This window comes from Lithobates pipiens, unplaced genomic scaffold (assembly GCF_037356315.1).
Source record: "Lithobates pipiens isolate NorthernLeopardFrog02 unplaced genomic scaffold, aLitPip1_a1.2 Scaffold_8, whole genome shotgun sequence".
NCBI lineage: Eukaryota > Metazoa > Chordata > Amphibia > Anura > Ranidae > Lithobates > Lithobates pipiens.
This window is the reverse complement of record NW_027507903.1, coordinates 246287153-246310474: the sequence shown is the minus strand read 5'-3', so window position 1 is coordinate 246310474 and position 23322 is coordinate 246287153. Positions and strand designations below refer to the sequence as shown.

General features: G+C 43.6%; 1 protein-coding gene across 1 annotated transcript in view; it reads left to right on the top strand.

Annotated features, from left to right (window-relative positions):
- The first annotated feature begins 2029 nt into the window (after positions 1-2029).
- DYRK2 (dual specificity tyrosine phosphorylation regulated kinase 2) overlaps positions 2030-23322 on the top strand; it is a 54730-nt gene continuing 33437 nt past the window's right edge. Inside the window, exon 1 of the mRNA XM_077469407.1 lies at positions 2030-2176. Coding sequence (XP_077325533.1) covers positions 2173-2176 — 4 coding nt within the window. The 5' untranslated portion in view covers positions 2030-2172. The remainder of the gene's footprint in view (positions 2177-23322) is intronic.

Genomic DNA, 23322 nt, shown 5'->3' with positions numbered 1-23322 from the left:
TCATGTTCTTTTTTTCCTACAATTAGAGCTTTCTTTTGGTAGTATTTGATCACCTCTGCAGTTACATTTTTTTGCGCTATAAACAAAAAAAGAGTGACAATTTTGAGAAAAACACAATGAGGGTTATTTACGAAAGGCAAATCCACTTTGCACTGCAAGTGCACTTGGAAGTGCCATTGCTCTAAATCTAAGGGGTAGATCTGGAATGAATGGAAGCTCTACTGATTTTATCATCCAATCATGTGCAAGCTAAAATTCTGTTGTTTATTTTCCTTGCATGTCCCCCTCGGATCTACAGCGATTTAACTTCCAAGTGCACTGAAAGTGCAAAGTGGATTTTCCTTTAGTAAATAACCCCCCATATTTTTTACTTTTTGCTACAATAAATATCCCCCAAAAAAATGTAAAAAATTTAAATTTCTTCATCAGTTTAGGCCAATATGTATTCTTCTACATATTTTTGTTAAAAAAAAATCGCAATAAGCGTATATTGATTGGTTTGCGCAAAAGTTATATCGCCTACAAAATAGGGGATATTATTATTATTATTCAGGATTTATATAGTGCCAACAGTTTGCGCAGAGCTTTACAACATGAGGGCAGACAGTACACTTACAATACAAATCAATACAGGAGGGACTAGAGGGCCCTGCTCATTAGAGCTTATGATCAAGTTGAAACAAAAAAGGTAATAACTGTGGGGGATGAGCTGATGGAGAAAATTAAAATACAGTTGTTAGTTGTGGGTAGGATTGGCTTCTCTAAAGAGAAGGGTTTTCAGGGATCGCCTAAAAGCTAATAAAGTAGGAGATAGGCGGACAGATTGGGGTAGGGAATTCCATAGGATTGGAGAGGCTTTGGAAAAGTCCTGGAGGCGAGCATGGGAGGAGGTGATGAGGGAGCTAGAGCGCAGGAGGTCTTGAGAGGAACGAAGAGAACGAGTGGGTTGGTATTTAGAGACTAAGGTAGTGATGTAGCTGGGGGCAGAGTTGTGGATGGCTTTGTATACTAGTTGTTAGTTTTTTTAATTTAATTCTTTGGATATATTTATGGCATGTTTATTATCAATTTTCTTTTTTTTTTACTAGTAATGGCGGTGATCAGTGATTTTTAGCGGAGCTGCAACATTGTGGCAGACAGATCGGACACTTTGGACACTTTTTTGGGACCACTGACATTTATACAGCGACCAGAGCTCAAAATAGCCACTGATTACTGTATAAATGTCACTGGTAGGGAAGGGTTAACACCCGGGGCGATCAAGGGGTTAAGTGTTCCCTAGGGAGGTGTTTCTAACTGTGGGGGGAGTGTACTGACTGAGGGTAGAGATAGATCGCTGTTCCTGATTACTAGGAACAGCAGATCTATCTTGACTCTCCTGACAGAACGGGAATCTGTTTACATTGACAGATTCCCGTTCTGGCTCTGTGAGGAGCGATCGCAGATCGCAGGCGTATATCACGGGCCCTGGCCACGCGCCCCCTGGCCACGCGCCTCCATAGCTCTTAAGGTGGCAGACGTACAGCTACGCCCGTTTGCGGTGCTGTGCCAACGTGCTGCTGTATAATGACGGCGGCTGGTACTGTTTTGTAGGTATCAAAGCACTACCAAAGCTGCCATTTGTAAGTGAAAACAATGAACAGTCCTTATTATTCTTTTAGTTTTTTTTTTATGAGAAATAAAATGAAATGGCACAGTGCATCTAGGCTCAGACACAAATTTTGATATGTTTGTTATAGAGAGTAAATGTTGGCTACGCACGATACTTGATTCCTGCCTGTGCTGAGAAGTATGGCAAAAATACACCATTCTACATAATGATGGACTCCCACTCCTTCTGTTCTCTCGTATCATCTTGGGAGACAGCTAGTGTGACATCTTCTGTCCTCTATAGAACACTCCATCTGCTCCCTCCTGCAGTAAATGTACAGGTACAAATGGTAATCTGCTCCCCTGCACAAGCTACAGGAAACAGACTATTTGTTCCTTGTTTATTTCTCTTGCGCTAAACTTGTCATCGAGCAGCAGTGTTCCTGTTAATGATAATACAGAAACAGGAGAGCAGGAACAAGGCTTTAAATAGAACCATCAAGTCTCTGCTATGCCTTCAGTCCTCATACCCTGTAGCCGTTCATTTCCAGCAAGCACAACATGAAATAGACATCCTTAATTATGGGTAAGTGCAGCCTTCAATTCATATACAAGAAGAAATACTAACAATTCCTATTTACTGGGAATATTTGCAATGACCCTGACATTTCAATATTTTTTTGCTTAGAATTATTATTTATTATACTTGTATTTTATAAAAACCCTGAGTATGCTCTAGCTAGCTGCATTTTATTTTATGTTGAAAAGATGTGAAAAACTCTTTGTTACCAAGGTTAGGATTAAAATGTGTATTTACAATTGTATTTAATGTGTATTTAAATTTTAAAGCAGTTGTATACCCGCTGATACTTTTTTTGTTTTTTATACCCCTGTAAGGCAAAAGGCATAATGAGCTAGTATGCACCACATACTAGCTCATTAGGAAATACTTACCTTAGAACGAAAAGTCGGTATCTCACCTGGTCCACGCCGAGGTAGCTGACATGTTGCCTCGCCGTGTCTTCCGTGTATCGCGGCTCCAGCGCTGTGAGTGGCTGGAGCCGCGATGTCGTCACTCCCGCACATGCGCACGGGAGACTTCTTTCCAGCAAGGTCCGGCGTCTGCCAGGCTTTCAGCCAAGAATCCCCTGTGCGCATGCGCCGCTGCAGTAAGCAGCTCATTGCAAGGGGAATATCTCCTAAATCGTACAGGTTTAGGAGATTTTTTTTGTACCTACAGGTAAGCCTTATTATAGGCTTACCTGTAGGTAAAAGTAAAAAATTTTACTATACAACCACTTTAAGTTGCTTTATGAATGCAAGGATACTATGTGTTTTGGATGTTGTATACATGCAATATGCAGTGCTGTCCATGAGCAAAAATGTAATGTACTTACCTTTAGATGTGGTGGGTTAGTTTGTTAGGACTATGTAACCCCCCCCCCCATAACATAGGGTGATTTGTTTTGTAAGGAATAGAGAAGACAAGGCCAACTGGTAGCTGACCGTAGAGGAAGACAGCACAGGAAGTTATCAGCTTTCAGGACTTCTGGCTGGACAAATAGCTATTCTTTTGCACTTGTTGAACAGATATGACAAAATGCTTTCAATAGTATATTTACCAGAACATAAAGAAACTAATAAGGGAACTTTATTGTTAGACTTTAAAGAGGGATTCCGCTGGAAACAAAAATTATTAAAAACCAGCAGCTATAAATACTACAGCTGCTGACTTTTAATAAATGGCACTCACCTGTCCCAGGGTCCAGCGATGTCGGCAGCTGAGGCCGATCGATCGCTCGGCTCTCGGCTGCTGCCGCCGCCATTCTCGTGAGGGAATCAGGAAGTGAAGCATTGCGGCTTCACTTCTTGGTTCCCTACTGCGCATGCGCGAGACGCGCAGCGCAATGAGAATGGTCTGCGCTGTCTCTGGGACCCGTATGTGTCCCAGCAGACAGCGCGGCAGGACAGGAAGAGGCATAGACTCCTGTGCCCAGAAGTGGGTGAAAGGTGCCAACTGTGACACCGGAGGGGGGGAGGGTTCCGTTGAGCGGAAGTTCCACTTTAGGGTGGAACCCCGTTTTAAGGTCACATTCACACTAGCCTTATCTGGGAACACCCATGTATGATATTTACCTATAGGTAAGCCTATAAAAAAAAAGCTTACATATAGGTACAGTAAATATCTCCTAAACGTGCACCATTTAGAAGATATTTACTTTATATGCAGCCAGTGATGTCACCGGCGCATGCGCTCTAAAGGAACAGCAGTACCTTCAGAGCTGTGCCGTAAACAGTGACTCCCGCGCACATGCCATTCACCAAAGCCCGTAAACCCAGAACAAAGACCGGGTGAAGATGGATGCATCTTCAGCAGTGACAGCATACCGCTGGAGGGCTTCGTTTTCGGGTAAGTCTGTCAAAATGTGTTAGTATGTGATGCATACTGGCACATTATGACTATAACTGCCCAGGACCTAATTTCGTTTTTTTTTTTGATGCGATTTACTACCGAATTAAGCAAGCGTTTTGACATGTTCAGAGCTTTTTAGCGGAGACAGCAGCATGGCGCTATTGGTCCATCCAGCTTGGATCAATGTAATTGTGCATTGCTCATACCTGATCAATGCTCCTGGAAGCTGGAAATGACTGTAGCACGCACCGCTACCCTAGTGATCTCCTCTAGCTTCCAGGTCGCATGCTGAGCAGCTGCCCTACTGCATTATCAACACAAGAGGTCACTCTGCTTGGCACAGATACCATTCAGAGAAGGTGGAGGAGGAAGAGGTGATGAGCCAGACATCATTGGCCAGCCTCTCCACCTTGTCCAATCATAGAATGTTTTGCATTCATTGAAAAAATGCAAAGCGATCTTGGAATAGCTTCCGTGAGCAGGGCGACCTTCTGTGTTCCGATTGCAGCAGGGCAGCTGCTCAGCATGGAACCTGGAAGCTAGTGGAGTTTACTGAAGTAGTGGTGTATATTACAGTCATTTCCAGTATTTAGGGGGAATCACACAGGTTTAGTATATACATAGTAACATTGTAACTATGTAAAAAAAAAAAATACTTCAAATTCTTCTTGGTAGTTCTAATGTCCGAACCTTTTTTTTTTTTTTCTTGAATTCCTTGCATTAAGGTAAAAAAGCCCCACTACCTACTCTTCCCATCCCCATCCCTAAACCCCTACCTGGTTCCTCTCACTGCTCCAATAACTTTCAGGTCTCACAAGAGACACTGAGGGCAGTGGGAGTCATAGACTCTTGCTGCTGTCAGTCAAACTCATATGAGGAAGGAGTGAGAGCGTGGCTTACTAGCGCTGTGTCTATGGATGCACACAGCCCAGCTCAGCAGGGTGCCTTCATAGTTCCAGGTTTGCTAAGGAGGCACCCGGAGGATGGACAGCCAACAACAGATGCCCTATAGTAAACCCATGGGTGATGTTGCCTCCCAGGCTCTGCAGCGGTTGTTGGTGATCTCTGCTCTTCACTAAACTGGCCACTGGAGAGATCATGTGACTGGACCAGAGCACCCTCAGAATAGGCAATTATAAACTTAATTCCTTTACAGGATAATTAGAATAGGCTTAAATTCAAGGTGGGAGCAGTTTTATGTATAGTTAGGTTTTGACTAGAATTCTTCTAACTTAATAAAGACAACAGGGACATGATGTACCCATGATGCAGGGGCGTACCTACAGCATTTGGCACCCGGTGTGGATCTTATATCTGGCACCCCCCCCCCCATTAAAATGTAAAAATACCCCACTGTGCCCCCTGCATCCTTCAATTTCTCTTTGTCAGTACTGCGCACCCCCTCTCCAGAACTGCACCTCTGGACCCCTTTACATTACACAGCTCCCTGCATCTCTGGGCCCCTTTACATTACACAGCACCATGCATCTCTGGGCCCCTTTACATTACACAGCACCCTGCATCTCTGGGCCCCTTTAGATTACATAGCACCCTGCCCTTCTGGACCCCTTTACATTACATAGCACCCTGAACCTCTGGACCCCTTTACATTACACAGCAGCCTGCACCTCGGGGCCCCTTTACATTACATAGCACCCTGCCCCCTGGACCCCTTTACATTACATAGCACCCTGAACCTCTGGACCCCTTTACATTACACAGCACCCTGCACCTTGGGACCCCTTTACATTACATAGCACCCTGCCCTCCTGGACCCCTTTACATTACATAGCACCCTGAACCTCTGGACCCCTTTACATTACATAGCACCCTGCCCTCCTGGACCCCTTTACATTACATAGCACCCTGAACCTCTGGACCCCTTTGCATTACACAGCACCCTGCACCTCTGGACCCCTTTACATTACACAGCCCCCTGCACCTCTGGACCCTTTTACATTACACAGCTCCCCCCTGCCTCCATCCCCCTCTGCCACCATGACCCAGCCCCCTTACGATGTCACAGTCCCGGAGGATGCTGGGACTGTCGCCATGTGACATCAACCCATGTGACATCAACCCATGTGACATCAACCGAAGACCCCGCCCATTGTCCCTATATAAGTCGCCACGCAGCGCATCCCTGGCATTGCGGCCGGAGAGAGCGTCGAGTCAACATCTCCAGGAGAAGAAGGAGAAGAACGGAAGGCGGCGGCGGCGGCGGCGGCGGCGGTGGCGGCGGCGGCAGCGACAGAAGACCGGGCCACCGCCTGTAAAAGAGCTATAAGAAGGCGCGGTGGCCCGGCAGAAGAACCGAAGAGGGAGACAAGACCCCCGAAGTCGGAAGAAGAGGCCGCGGTGAGGAAGAAAGCCAGGCTCCTCTGCTAGCAAAAGAGCTCGAAGAAGATAGCGGAGGAGTCCGGCGAAAAGACCCCCGAAGACGGAAGACCCCCGGAGCTGTGCAATAAACTATTTTATCTTGTGTGTTGTGTTTTTTTTGTACTTTATTTTACAGGTGAATGGGTAGGGGTACATTGTACCCCATACTCATTCACATAGGGTGGGGGGCCGGTATCCGGGGGCCCCCTTATTAAAGGTGGCTCCCGGATTCCGATAAGCCCCCCGCCCGCAGACCCCGACAACCAACGGCCAGGGTTGTCGGGAAGAGGCCCTTGTCCTCATCAACCCCCCATATTGAGGGCACGCGGCCTGGTACGGCTCAGGAGGGGGGCGCTCGCTCGTCCCCCCCCTTTCCTGGCCGGCTGGGTAGCGTGCTCGGACAAGGGTCTGTTGTGGACCTGGGGGGGACCCCCACGGATTTTTTTCGGCGTTGGGGTTCCCCTTTAAGTCCATACAAGGTGGCGGGGCCAGCGACATCTCCTTCGTGGGCCCCGCCTACCTGGAGACGTGCTCGAAATGAGCGGACTTTCCTCCGCGTGTGTGGGCGAGTCCGTTCATTTGAAAAGTAGGGCGGATAGTACGGCGGACTTAGTACGGCGTATTAGTCCGCTGAAAAAGTGCCGTGTGTGGGCAAGTAGCCCACTCGGAAAGTCCGACGGACAGGTTGGCGGGAAGTCCGCCAGACTAAGTCCGTCGGATAGTCCGCTACGTGTGTACGCGGCATTACTCTCGTGGTGCAGCTGCTCAGGCCTCAAAGCTAGACCTTTAGTCTGGTCCCTTAGACCATCTACTTTGCTCATGTGTGACTCTGTACCTCTCTCACAGCTCTCTCTCTTGTAGCTCTCTTCTGCTCTGGCCCACGCCTTTGCCTCTGGGCCTCTGGGCAGGAGACCGCCTGTCCCCTGGGTGGAGCCCTAAACTGAAGATAGGCCCTTGATTATAAAGGCTCTGCATACCTGCGCACTCATCCAGCTGGTCAATGATAAGACCAGGACCCAGGAGTCTGAAGATTCATCCCTCCCAATACTCTTTGAAGTCTTTAAATTCCAAAACCCCATTTTGGGAATTTTCAATCCTGTAGAAAACTGAAAAATCACTTTTCTCAGTTCATAATAGATATTCTGGAGCCCCTCAATCCTTGAGAACCCTTTGTGCCATTTACATCCTTTTACACCGTGGCAGGGCCCAGCACTTTCACAAAACATTAGTAAAATGTAAAAAAAATAACAGGAGACCCAGGGAAGAGCTTTTTTTTGGGGGGGGTTAAAAAAGCTGTTATCCCCTCCTCTCCAAACTTCTGTATGATGGACTGTAGAGTTCACTTGGAACTCCATACATGACAGTCAAATTTCTGTGTTCTGAAGAACGTGTGGCCTTGTGCATAGCTCCCAACTGTCCCTGATTTCGAGGGACTGTCCCTGATTTCGAGCAATGTCCTTCCGTCCCTCTTTCCCCCTCATTTGTCCCTTATTTTAGTCTGATCTATATAGTTGTATATAAAATGCACTTTTTATGTTTAAAAAAAAAGTGTTTCCCAGTGCTAAACCTTTCATCCAAATTCTAAATTGCTGCATTTCTAAATATTAAAAGCCAATATAAAGGAATAATAGTGGTAAAAAAACTAATTTTGTGGATTTAATTAACCTTTTTCATACCTCCCAACTGTCCCTCATTTGGAACAAAGTCCCTCTGTCCCTCATTCCTCCTCATTTGTTCCTCATTTTTGTCTGATCTATTTAATTGTGTATAAAATGCACTATTTATCTTTCAAAAATTGTTTCTCTGTACTAAATCTTTCATCCAAATAATAAATTGCTGCATTTGTAAACTTCAAAAGCCAATATAAAGGAATAGTAGTGGTTAAAATAAAGCACTTGTAGGTTTAACTAATATTTGTTTTGTATAATTCTTTGAGGGTGTGTTCTATGCCCACATACATTTGCTAATAGGTGTCCCTCATTCCCATCTCAAATAGTTGGGAGGTATGCTTTTTTTTGGGTTAATTCTCCTTTAAGTGGGTGTGACAGGGGCGTGTCCTATGCCTACATACCTTTGCTAGTAGCTGTCCCTCATTCCCATCTCAAAATGTTGGGAGGTATGCCTTATGGCTGCTGGGACTGTGCAGCCCTAACAGATCTACAAGAATGTAAGCAAATAAACACAATGTTTTTGCATTGAAATACAAAACTCAATAATAATTCACAGCTAAGCACTAAAGCATGTCAGTTTGTGTGTCTGGCCATGTCCTAAGGGACTTGGCTTTATGTACACGGTTAAACTCTGCAGTGTGTCACCTTGTACAAGGATGGACAGAATTAGACCTAATGGTGAATGAAGTCTGCGCTGCTAAGAGCCAGTGTATACGGGATTTAAGCTGCAAATACGGCATGCTTCTGACATCAGTTTAAGCTTCTAAATGCATATATAATTCACTATAGGTGCATTTGACCTGCAGCTGACTCCTTCTAAACTGTTTCAAGCTACTTTTTTTGCATTCCCATAGACTTGCATGGGGAGAGAAGCAGTTGTGACATGAAGCACAGGCCAAAATACAGCACAGGTTAGAGCTGCATGGTACTGTAAAGGACAAAAATGCAGAGAAGTGGATCTTTGTATTTGTAAAAGTTTAAGATTGTACTGCCCGGTGCTGCATGTTCATCACAACCCACCACTGAGATGAACAGTGACTGTACTCAGGGCCAATTCAAGGATTTTTATCTACTTAGGCGAAGTACTCCCCCTGCACATATGTTTCCCACCATACATCCACCCTGCATATCTGTTAGACACTGCACACCCCCCCCCCTAACATCTGTCCCCCACTGTACATCCCCCTGCACATATGTTCCCCACTGTACACCCCCCCTACACATATGTTCCCCACTATAGATCCACCCTGCATAACTGCTAGACACTGCACACCCCCCTAACATCTGTCCCCCACTGTACACCCCCCTGCACATATGTTCCCCACTGCACACCCCCCTGCACATATGTTCCTCACTGCACACCCCCCTGCACATATGTTCCTCACTGCACACCCCCCTGCACATATGTTCCCCACTGTACACCCCCCTGCACATATGTTCCCCACTGTTCACCCCCCCTGCACATATGTACCCCACTGTACAGCCCCTGCCTATCTGCTCCCCACTGCACACCCCTACGAATTGTGCGCAGAATCCAGTACATGCAGCGGGGTCTGTCTTCACAGATGAATTTTACCACCCCCCTAGCCTGGTGCCCTAGGGCAGTTGCCTATGCTGCTTTATGGTGGCACCGGCCCTGATTTCACTAAATGACTAATGCACACCAGAGAATAACAGTGTACAGGTTGAGAAGCTGCATCTCTCACAAGATACTCAGACACCTATGTGCATGAATCCAACATCTGTAACAAAGTAAAAAAATAAAATAACAAATCAGCACAAGGGACATTACTTACATTCAGTGAGATGAGTCCCGTGTGCTGTTGTGTCCATTTTCATAAAAATCTTCCTTCTCCGATGCCCCACCCCACCCATGCCACCATAATCTTCCAGTGCAGTAGGGGTTCATAGAACTAAGGGGCTGTGAAAGGCAATTATCAAGAGTACCCAACTATGCCTGCCCTTTATGCCCAGCTGCTCCATTCATAGAAGCCATTAAAAGAACTATGGTCAAAGCTCTACTTCTCTTGTGGATCACAGGAGTGTACTTAGTTCTGCATACCTGTTACCTGGAAAAGCCCGCTGTTGGCTGACATCACTCAGCCGATCCATACTATGGAGGGATCCCGACTTTATGTCAAGATCCACCCAGATGCCTGAATGGCAGCTGGCTCAGCTTATCAGCACGCCGCTGCCACCTCCACAACCCAGCGCTGGAGGGGCAGAGCAGGGAGCTAGTGACAGTCACCAACTCTCTGCTCACTGAAGACCAAGAACTGAGCCATAAGCTGTCTTTTTATTTGCTTAATTCTCATTCTTAAAAGCAGCAAGAGACAGATGCATTGGACCGATGCTGTATCCACCTAGGTGAGTATGTATTTTTTTTTTTACTGCTCTTTTAATACAGATTCTATGAATGAAACAGGATTTATGAATGGAGGAGAAGGGCCTATTATCTGCCCATTCTTCATTCATAGATCATGCTTTATTTATCGGAGGAGCATGATTTCAATGAAAGTTGAACACAGAAGCACAATGGACACATCTTATCGAAGGTAAATGTTAATATCAATTAGTTAAATATAGAATAGTCAATAGAAAATGTAGCAGAAAAATGATTCGATACTTCAAAAGATATTATAAAAAAGGGTTTAATAAAAAACAGAAGTTTTTCAAAAATTATCATGGAACAGTAAAAAAATCTATAAATTTATTCAGTAACAATAAACTACGATACACATGTTACATTCTGGGGGCCACCTTTCAGTCCAACAGAAGAAAGTACAGAGAATATGAAAATGGACAGAAGTTAATCATTTTTAACAGCATGTTATTTTAACTGCAGTCATAAAGTTTATTACATATTCAAAAAGATCCCTGCATAAAACAAACCACTCAAGCATACCATCATACTTCCTTCATTTAAAGCATGCTGTTGAATAACTGTGTCATCAGACAGGTGCAACAAGGAACTGCACAGAAAGTAATAGCTGCAGGAAAAGTGGGAACCTAATCTCAGAGTAATACATGTGTCAGAGATATTCTGACTCTGAGGCTGAGGTCACACTCATGCTTTTTGCACCATGACTGACAGAAGAATAAAACTGGCTTCATAGTCCTGTCGCATGGAAATGTCAGAGCACATAACACTTGGAAAACTCAGTTCATTAAAATATAATGCATGTAATATGTCACATAACAATTTTTATTTTCAGCAAAGTGACTATTATTTTAAGCTTTTTGCTATAAATAAAGAACATTACGGCAAATTGTGATTGCTATAGCTTAGTAAATTGCAATATTTCTATCAAATAGTGGTCATACTGAAGATGACCACAAGCAGTATGATTTACCACCAAGTTTAATAAAACATAAATAATTAAAGTGTATGTTACCCTAAAAAAAAAAAATATTCTATGTGTGCGTGTTCACATATTTTTATAAATCCCAGTCTCTATCAATTTCATGTACTTATTCCATTTGAAGTACCTACTTGATCCCACCAAGCACCTTTCTTCCCTGTTCTAAATTGACCACACTGAGAACAGAAGCTGATCCGTGTTGTGTTAGCGTGGCCAGTTTGCATCATTTGGCTGGCCATCATGTACAGGACACTATGCAGACACATGCCATGCCCAGTGGCGGAACTACTAGGGTCACAGCAGTTGCACTTGTGTCTGGGCCCTGGAGTTCCGCTGCTGTCCATGGCCATTCTCCACTGTCAGGGGGGCCCGCCCGTTCTCCACTGTTCTGGCTGTGCTTAGCTACTGTTGTCCATCCCTTCATTCTGCCACGGGGGTGTTTGCCCGCTGGCCAAAAGCTGCTATCTCTGGAGAGGAAAGCCATGTAGGGAGGCGGAGGCGGACGCTGGAAGAGAAAATCAGCTGACCAGCTGACACTAATGGAGTGAAGGGGGAGGAGCTCTCCCCTCTGCAGTAGACTCCATGACACAGGAGCATCCCTGGAGGCATGGCAATAATGAAGGGGAAGGAATCGACTGACTAACTGACAAAGTAAGTGACAAATTGTCAGTGAAACTGATCCCAACCTCAGCCTCTTACTGACTCCCCCACCACAAATCTCATTGTTATCCCTCCCCATCATGGTGGGGGTATGGGATCAGTAAGAGGCAGAGGTGGTTGGGGGAGGATGGCACCACTGGTCCCACCGCTGCCCCCACTGATCCCACCCCCCCTCACCACCACCACTACCACCGCCACTGATCCCATCCTCCCCACCACCACCACTGTCATAAATCATTTTGGAACTAAGCAAAAGCAATTATGGTACCTGCATAGTTATATCTGTATTAGAAATTGTTTATAATATTGTATGTCCATAACTACATTAATGTTTGCTATAAGGTTCCATCTAATTGGATTTACAGTACTGTAAATACTGTACATTGGTTAGATAGACCCCTACACTACACAGCTGTTGACACATTTTATTAAAATGACAAATCAAAACCATATTAAGTGTGTGGATAGTAAATGTAAATGTCACGCATATGGTGGAAAAAAATAGCAAACATTGAACTGTAGCTCACAAATAATTTCAAAAACTACATGGTGCTTAACCACTTGAGGATTCACAATGTAAGAGATACAGTTGTGCAAGAGTCTGTCAGGAGTCCAGAAACTCATTGACATTTTATACACACACACTAATTACAAGCAAACAGATCACAGGTGAGGATGGTTACCTTTAACCACTTGAGGACCGCCGTATTGCCATTGTACGTCAGCACAATGGCACAGGCAGGCATAATCACGTACATCTACGTGATTGCCTTCCAGCGGGTGGGGGGTCCCATCGGACCCCCTCCCGCTGGATACGGCGGTCCGATTCGGTCCAGGAGCGCTCCGTGAAGAGGGGATGGCCGTTCGTTTTCGGCCACCCCCTCTGGATCGCTCCTGGCCAATGAGAAGCTTCCTCCCCTGTGTATTGTTTACACAGGAAGGAGGAAGTGATGTCATTCTCCTCGGGGCGGTCTTTTTGACCGGACTACGAGGAGAAGAGTAAAAGTAAGTCTGCACGAACACTACACTGACATGTAGGTACACACAGGCACACAAACCCCCCCCGATCCCCCCCCCGATCGCCCCCCGATCCCCCCCCCGCCCCCCCTCCCCCCCCAGTCACAGTGTCACTGATTGCATTGATCATTTCTTTACTGATCAATGCATTCAGTGTCAGTTGTGACAGTAAAAACTGTCAGGACAGTTAGTGTTAGGTCCAGGGTAGCCCCCTATCACCCCCCAATAAAGATTTAACCCCCTGATTGCCCCTAGAGTTAACCCTTTCACCCCCTTTTGCCAGTGTCACTAAGCGATCATTTTTCTGATCGCTGCATGTGTCGCTAGTGTCGCTAGGTAGCTAGTTATTTTTTTAGGTTCACCGCCAGGTTTTTATATCGCTAGGTACCCCGATATACTACCCAATAATGTTTTTAACCCCCTGATTGCCGCTAGTTAACCCTTTCACCCCCTTTTGCCAGTGTCACTAAGCGATCGTTTTTCTGATCGCTGCATTAGTGTCGCTACAGTCGCTAGGTAGCTAGTTATTTTTTTAGGTTCACCGCCAGGTTTTTATAGCGCTAGGTACCCCGATATACTACCCAATAATGTTTTTAACCCCCTGATTGCCGCTAGTTAACCCTTTCACCCCCTTTTGCCAGTGTCACTAAGCGATCATTTTTCTGATCGCTGCATGTGTCGCTAGGTAGCTAGTTATTTTTTTAGGTTCACCGCCAGGTTTTTATATCGCTAGGTACCCCGATATACTACCCAATAATGTTTTTAACCCCCTGATTGCCGCTAGTTAACCCTTTCACCCCCTTTTGCCAGTGTCACTAAGCGATCGTTTTTCTGATCGCTGCATTAGTGTCGCTACAGTCGCTAGGTAGCTAGTTATTTTTTTAGGTTCACCGCCAGGTTTTTATAGCGCTAGGTACCCCGATATACTACCCAATAATGGTTTTAACCCCCTGATTTCCGCTAGTTAACCCTTTCACCCCCTTTTGCCAGTGTCACTAAGCGATAATTTTTCTGAACGCTGCATCAGTGTCGCTAGTGTCGCTAGGTAGCTAGTTAACTAGGCTCCCAAAAAGTCCCCCACATGTGGTATCCCCGTACTCGGGAGAAGCAGCAGAATTTATTTTGGGGTGTAATTTGACTTCTGCCCATAGCATGTGTGAACAATATATCATTTAGTGACAACTTTGTGCAAAAAAAAAAAAGTTTGTAATATTCCCGCAACTTTTGGCAAAATATAAAATATTCCATGGACTCAACATGCCTCTCAGTAAATAGCTTGGGGTGTCTACTTTCCAAAATGGGGTCATTTTGGGGGGTTTTGTGCTATTTTGGCATTTTATGGCCTTCGAAACTGTGATAGGTAGTGAGGAGTTAAATCAAAAATTTGCACCCTTAGAAATCCTGAAGGTGGTGATTGGTTTTCGGGGTGCCGTGCGCAACTAGACTCCCAAAAAGTCCCACACATGTGGTATCCCCGTACTCGGGAGAAGCAGCAGAATGTATTTTGGGGTGTCATTTCACATATAACCATGGCATGTGTGAGCAATATATCATTTAGTGACAACTTTTTGTAAAAAAAATTTTTTTTTTTTTTTTTTGTCATTATTCAATCCCTTAGGACAAAAAAAATAAATATTCAATGGGCTCAACATACCCATCAGCAATTTCCTTGGGGTGTCTACTTTCCAAAATGGGGTCATTTGGGGGGGATTTGTACTGCCCTGCCATTTTAGCACCTCAAGAAATGAGATCGGCAGTCATAAATTAAAAGCTGTGTAAATTCCAGAAAATGTACTCTAGTTTGTAGACGCTATAACTTTTGCGCAAACCAAAAAATATACGCTTATTGACATTTTTTTTACTAAAGACATGTGGCTGAATAAATTTTGCCCTCAATGTATGACTAAAATTTAGTTTATTCGATTTTTCTTATAACAAAAAGAAGAAAATATCTTTTTTTTTCAAAATTTTCGCTCTTTTTCCATTTATATCGCAAAAAAAAAAATCGCAGAGGCAATCAAATACCATCAAAAGAAAGCTCTATTTGTGGGAAGAAAAGGACGCAAATTTCGTTTGGGTGCAATATTGCATGACCGCGCAATTACCAGTTAAAGCAGCGCAGTGCGAAATTGCAAAAAGACCTCTGGTCCTTAAGGTGTTTATTGGTCCGGAGCTGAAGTGGTTAATAGCCATTCAAACTCCTTTGTGTCAACTTGTGTACATGTTATCAGGCCAAAATCACCAGGGTATATAAACTTTTGATCAGGGCCATTTGGGTAGTTTCTGTTGTCATTATGATTTAAAGAGTGTAAACACAGATGATTGATAATAAATGGCTTCAGCCAAACACTAACCATGAGTGAAAGAAAAGTTTTTGTGTTATCATTCATATTCTCTGAAAAATGGCCAGGAAATCAAATTCTGCCAGGGTATGTAAACTTATGGTCACAACTGTATATGTAAGTAAGGTATTATATATTCCTTTTTTTTGCATGAGGGTCCTTCAGCCTTTTAAAAAAAAAGATAAAATGTCAGCAGCTACAAAGACTGTACAAAATAAATGCAGTCTCGTAGTTACATACGGTAGTCAAAAAAGTGTTCAACAATTTTTTTCCTGAAAAACAGAGACATATACTGCTCTTATTAATGCTTTAGAAACTAGACCGTAGCAGGAACTGACACTGGTATATGTCAAAGGCAAATTAATCAATAAATATGACAGAAGGAAAGAAAATATTCACCATGATGTCAAAGCTCTTAAGATGTACAAAAGCACAAAGCACAACAAAGAAAGCAGAGCCTGATTTCGCTGTAAAAGGACTGGTCACTTAAAAAAGGACTGTTCTATCTGGAAAGCCGTGCAGCGAAAGTAAAAGTACTCCATTCAAAATGTGGCATGGATCAAAGCCTAGCATAGGGCACATCAGAGTGTTTGGATGTAAAACATATGCCTATATTCCAAGTAAATAGTGATCCAAGCTGGAGAACAGAGCCATAGAGGGCATTCTAGTAGGCTACAGTGAGCAAACTAAGGGTTACAGAATCCTACACCCAAAGACTGACAAAGTGACAATAAGCCATAGTGTTTATTTTGATGAGAGCCCAGCAACAGAAAAACTGATCCCTGAATGCTGGGAAGTGAATATGCAAAGCAAACCAGAAGAAAAGGTCGACCAAAGCGAACCTGTGCAGGAGTCAAAACAAGAGGTGGAACTCACAATGCCTAAATCAAGTTCCCCACCAGATCCTACTGAACTGCCTAAAGTCAAAAGATCCACTCGGGCTAAAATGGGGATACCACCCCGCATGCTGTCATACACTTGCAAAACACACAGCATACTTGAACCAACATCCTGGGAAGACATAGAAAAACTGCCAAACGTTGAAACCAATAAATAGAGAAAGGCAGCAGAAAAAGAATTAAAGTCACTTCAAGAAGATAAAACCTGGATACTCACAGAACTCCCTCCTAACCGCAAAACTATTGAAAGTAAGTGGACTTTCAAAATAAAGTCAGACACAGAAGGGAATAGCTACAAATACAAAGCCAGACTAGTTGCCAAGGGTTACTCCCAGAAATCCGATGAAGATTGCGATGAAACAATCGCTCACGTCATAAAACACTCCACCATCAGAGCACTTCTTAGCGATGCAGCCAGGAAGCGCATGCAAGTGAAACACCTACATGTTAAAACTGCTTTCCTATATGGAGACATTAAGGTAGAGATCTACATGGAGCAACCATGAGAGCAAGGAGACAACCTTATGTGTATACTTCAGAAGAGCATCTACTATCTTAAATAATCTGCAAGGATGTGGAATGAGAACATGAATGAAGTGCTTACCAGAGAGGGATTCTCAAGAAGTAAAGCAGACCCCTATCTCTACTCCAAGAATCAAGAAGACAGATGGATAAACATCCTTATCTATGTTAATGACATTAAAACCTGTTTTGAGCAAGAAGGGGATTACAATCAGATAGTTCACAAGCTGAAAGAGAATTTTGAAATCAAAGAGATAGGGAGAATTAGCTACTATCTCTGAAACCAAATAAAAAGATGGAGGTTATCTCAGAAAATCTCTGAAATCTTGGAACAATTCCATATGTAAGATGCAAAGAAAGTGAAAACTCCTATGGAACCAGGAGTCAAAAGAGCAATGAAGCAGAAAACTTACTACCCAACAATGACATGTATAGCAGAACAATCGCTAAGCTGCTATATGTTGCCACTGTGACAAGACCAGACATAGCTGCAGCAGTGGGCATACTATGCAGGAAAGTTTCAGCTCCCTCTCAGCATGACTGGAACGCAGTAAAAAGAATGATGCAATACCTCAAAGGAACATTTAGTTATGACTACCAGCAACATTGAATCCAAAACTGGTCGGATGTGTGGATGCTGATTGGGCCGGGGACTGCACAGACAGCAAAGCCACAAGTGGATTCATCTTCCATCTTCCAGTATGGGGAAGGAACCATAAGTTGGTCTAGTTGAAAGCAAGCAACTGTCGCTCTATCTTCAACTGAAGCAGAGTACATTGCAGCAGCTTACGCATGTCAAGAAGCAACATGGATTTGTCAATTTTTTGTGGACATTGGGATAGACATGTCAAAACCAATTCCCATTTTTGAAGACAACCAGGGTTGTATAAAGCTTACGCAATCAGAAAGGGTCAATCCTAGGACCAAACACATCAACGTCAAGTATTACCTATTGAGGGACAATCAAGAGCAAGGTATTACTGACAATACTGCCCGTCAGAGGAGAGGACTGCTAATGCACTCACCAACCTTTATTGAAAGAACTTCATAGTTATTTCCAGAAGAAGCTGAATATAATTTGATCAAGCTCATACTGTAGAGAAGGGGTGTTGGAAAAGAACAACAACATACAATGTAAAGTTGTTAATAAACTGACAATACTGTATGCATTATGCCTATCTATGCAGCAGGTGGCACTGTATTATTATAGTGTATAGTTCATGTTTTCTATGATATAACAGGAGGTATGTTCTATCTCAGTGTAAGTACTTGTATATTCCTTGTTACTGTTCTGTTTCTGTTCATGTTTCTCCATGCTGTAAGACATGTAATATATTTCACCATGAAAGTAAAGCCGTATTACTACATCCAAGAAGCTTCCAGCGCTTATTGCAATACTCTGCAAAATAAAATGAACATTTTTAGTTTTTTTCTCTGTCAGTGCTGGTTGGTGCTCCACCCCAGGCTGAAGCCCAATTTTTGGGCATTACTTTGGGGTAGGTACAGCCAGCACTGAAGCTAACCCACCCATTTAATGCTGCAGCTCTGCCATAGTGTAGCAGCTGATGTCTGTGGTTGTGGGATTTTGTTTTGTTAATGACAGTGTTGCTCTCCAGCTTGGTCATTAACAATACGAGCTGATAGTTACAACTGTATTCTCTCCTCAGATCTGAAATAGCAGGCTACTGGTGGCAGACAGGTAGGTCTGTACTCAGTAGCTTTCTTTTTTGTAACAAATTAAAATTGCAGAGAAAGCACAGGGCTTCACAATTGGACAGCACAGCAATGGATGTTCCAACTGGCAACTTTCAATGGAGGAGGGGTCAAGGGCTACCTGAGCTCTGTGTACATTGTGAGTTCCTCCCCCTAGTATTCATCTCCTTTTGCCAGTGTGGGCAGATAGCGGTGAGGGTGTGATCTGTCCAAACATGCTGCAATGCAAAAGCACTACATATTTAAATAGGACTAAGTTCTATGTGCAATGGGTCTCAAAATTTACTAAAATATTGATGCCAATGGGTGTATAACAGCCAGGAAACAAATGTTTTAAAAAAGGGGGACAATAATTGCAGCCTACATATTTCCTTTTCACAACAGGTTAACTTTAAAAGTCTTTCTAAGATGGATAAAGAGTAATAGAACGTCTTAAATCCTAAGATTTCTAAAAGAATTTGCCAATGCAAACTTTCTTCAGGGTTGGCTTCATGTCTGAACTTTGGTCTTCCCCTTCAGAGACCCATGACCAAGTCCCCAGACCTTAAGACATGTGGACAGCACTGATGGAAACTTGCAGCAGAATTTTCTCCAGGGACGGTAAATATATTTAAATATTTCTACTAACTTGTATATATAAATTTCATCAAGAATATAAACAATACATTTTTAATATAAGTCCATTTTAAAGTGATTGCACATTTAGAAAAAAAATAACAAACACTCTGTGCAATGGTTTTTCACAGAGTGGTCCCGAACCTCCACTTCACAAGTGCCCCTTGCTGATACTCCTGGCTCCTTTTCTTCTTGGTGGTACCCCATAGGAAGCAGCTTCCCATGGGGTATCTCCTACAGGTGCGCTTCCAAGCCACACTGCCTGCATCCAGAGATTACAAACCCACAATAAACATGAAATGTGTAAAAAAATGTTTTTATCTCTATACTTGTTCAAGGTCAGAGCTTCTGACAAGATTTAAACCAGAGCATCAGTATGAGAACCAGGAATGTAAAATTCTCAAAGATAAGGTCACCAGTGGCAGACTCCATCATCTTCTCATGACAGAGTCACTTTATAGGAATTCTAAACGTAGATTAATTACATTAGGTATGAAAAAAGAGCATTAAAATTGATGATGCAGAAAACTCTATTAGTATTGTTTGAAAAAGTTTTTCTTACTTTTATCTTCAGTCTATCACTGTAGCTGCAGCAGCTTTTTTCCAGTTCTTTGAAACAGCCAGCAGGAAAGATCTCCCATGGTTCCTCTTAGTGCCCCAAGTCACTGTCTGTTTCAGCCAGAGCGTAGGGACAAATCCCTGGACACCCTTTAAATGTGCATGTTCCAGGGAGAGAGCTGGCCACTGGATGGTGTAAACCAGAGTCCTCCAAATATCACTTTTCAATTAATGAATCACATTTACCGTATATACTCGAGTATAAGCCGAGATTTTCAGCCTCTTTTTTGAGGCTGAAAGTGCCCCCCTCGGCTTATACTCGAGTCATCGCTGTCTGCCTGCTCGATCAGCGTATCGAGCAGACAGACAGCGGCCATTCTAACATTCAAACGCCGCGCCTCCGCCTCCGCCTTCGCCTGTGATAGGCGGAACACTGAATTTCCCAGCAGCCTGTGTTCCGCCTATCACGGACATCGTCTCATCCTCGTACTACGGACGAGGATGAGACGATGCCCGTGATAGGCGGAACACAGGCTGCTGGGAAATTGAGTGTTCCGCCTATCACGGACATCCGATAGGCGGAACAGCAGTCAGTGGGAAATTGAGTGTTCCGCCTATCACCGACGGAGGCGCGGCTTTTGAATCCTAGAATGGCCGCCGACGAAGAGCTGAAGGACGGAGGCTCGGCTCGGGACGGGACGGGCCGGGCCGGGACGGGCCGGGCCGGGACGGGACGCAGGCTGGACGGGACGCAGGCTGGACGGGACGCAGGCTGGACGGACACAGGCTGGACGGACACAGGCAGGCTGGACACAGGTAGGCTGCACGGACACACACACACACACACACACACACACACACACACACACACGGATGCATGGACACACACACACACACACACACACACGGATGCATGGACACACACACACACACACACGGATGCATGGACACACACACAGGGATGGATGGACCCACAGGGATGGACGGACACACAGGGATGGACAGGCATGTCTCACCCTCGGCTTATACACGAGTCAATAATTTTTTCCAGTTTTTTGGGGGTAAATTGGGGGCCTCGGCTTATATTCGGGTCGGCCTATACTCGAGTATATACGGTAAATGAATGAATATGTTTTACTTGAGTTTGATCTGCATGATTTGATTTAGAACAGCAAAAAAAAAAAAAAACTTCAAAGCAAAACTTCAAAGCAAAGTTCCTATAAGTTCCTCTTATATGAGAGTCCCCATCAGAACCCCTTACATCAAAGTCTAAACTGGAGTCAAAGTCCCCTTTACATCAGAGTCTCTCCTTACATGAGGGTCCACATCAGTGTCCCATCCATACATTGACATGCCAAATAAAAACTTGCAGAGGGATGGATTTTCCCACAGGCCATAGTTTGGAGATTTTAGCTATGAATTCTGTCAAACAGTTGCTTCATTATATTCTATCAGACGTGCTTCTAAGAACAGTAATAAAATAACGGATCAATACATCAACAGCACAGCTAAAGTCTGCAACATCCAGTGGCTAGGAGAGGGGGAGGGGGGGTATGCTGGTCAAAAGTAATACCAGGAATGCATTCTTTCACTCAGCCTCATCACTCATTATCACTTAGGCCCCCCCCCCCCCGTTCACACTTGGGTATAGCAGAAACAAGTTTTTCTATCCGCGTTTCTGCAAACATGCTAAAACGTGTGACTCGCTAGTTGTGCCATAAATAAAATCTATAAAACATGCAATAAAAGCAGTAAAATGCAGTACGGTATTGTCACTCAAGTGTGGACAAGGCCTTACACTTGTAGTCTCTGCTGTCAGTGCATCTAAATAAGCACAAAGGGAAAAATTGAGAAACTGAATTGTAGACACAAACATAAAGGAAATGAATGCATATGGGGGCCATTAGAATGATTCTAAGATCTTTATGAGGAATGAATGTAAACCGACTTAAAGAAAGAAACGTAAGGTTTGTTTAAATTTTAGTTATATTTTAAGTCATTTTCTGTCATTTATAGGGTTGTCCCCACAAAAAAAAAATATTGCCACTATTATCACTTTTTAGTAGGTACATTGGTACCCTTGGTCCCAATTTCACAGGACAGGTCAGTAAAGTACCAGCCTAGTGGCAGCCCTTATTATGCAAAAATCTAGCAGCAGGGTGATTCCCTCAGCAGCATCCACCCATAACTAGAATTTCAATCAACTGGATTGACTGACCCTTTACTCTAATGGCTGATCCCTTTGTTAGCTTAGTTTTCCGTTTTAAAACCAGTTAAACATGCATGTTTGCTCCAAAAGCGTTCAATACTTGTTCTAAATTGTTCTTGGCTGGACATTATGACCAGAGTTTGTACACTGAACTTTTTCATGAGGCACAGTATCAACTCATGACCACTAGCCAGTGAATGAATTCTTTTAGTTAATCGATTTCACACAATAGTAATGACTGCCAGCAACTTCTACAATCCAGAGTCTGATGGGGATGAGTGAAACAAACTCCAAAAACACTTTACTAATGTGATCCCACAGGTCACAGTACTGCCGTGTAAACAAACCGTGCAACCCTAACAACGTGTTATTATCAGAAGATCTCCGATAAACAGTCACTCTACCCATTCTAACTTGGTGCTGGGCTATTGTCCCGAACAATATTCTCTGTTCTTTTATTTTACAGTATGTTTATACAGGGCTGCATAACTATGGTGTTATACCCATAGTAATATACTCCCCAGGAGCTTTGAAAATATTGACAATATTTTACATCCCTAAAAGTCTGCTGTTTTTCTGGAGTTGCCTATCTCTGATCTGGTAAAGAGTGTTCATCAATAGACTAATCTCTCCTCCCCAATTTCGACAGCTTGATATGACAACTGAGCTTGGATTGGGCTGTTTAAAGTTATTTATATTTCCAACTTGGTCAGTTATATTGCTCTAGACCTATGGACATCCAAAGTAGGACCATCTAGCAGCAGGCAGCTTTTCAAATATACTCAATGGCACTGCCCACCAAGGGCTTCCGTGGGGAACCTTCTGATGGGAGCAGATGAGGGAGGGGAATCCCATACTCCAGCCTCAAACCTTTTAATATGGAGGATCCCTTAAAATACCAGATCTCAAGGAGCTCTTGTTGATAGTTATTATACCTACAGTACATTAGTGTGATAGTCATTGTGAAAAGTGTTCCTTACACTTGTGGTCATTGGGAAGACCCGCCACCCAGCCCTACAGATAGCTAGAAAAATCATTTTTGTCAGCAGTTAGTTCCTTATCTGAGAAGCAGACGCTGCTCTTTCCTCAAGGAACCCCTTGCAACCTCTTGAGGAACCCTTGTTGAGAAAGGCTGCCATACTGGAACCTCACCCCTACAGCAGCCACATAAGGCTCAGTTCACTAAAATGTATCCGCTATTTTATCTCAATTATTTATTTTATCTCATGATCATTTTTACTTCAATTCCAAAATACAATTATATAGGAGTAGAATTGCTACTGCTATGAAATAAGCAGTTAGTTGTTAGAAGTCTTACTATAAGTCCTTATTTCACCTCACAAAGTATTAATTTATTGCATCTCATAAGGGTC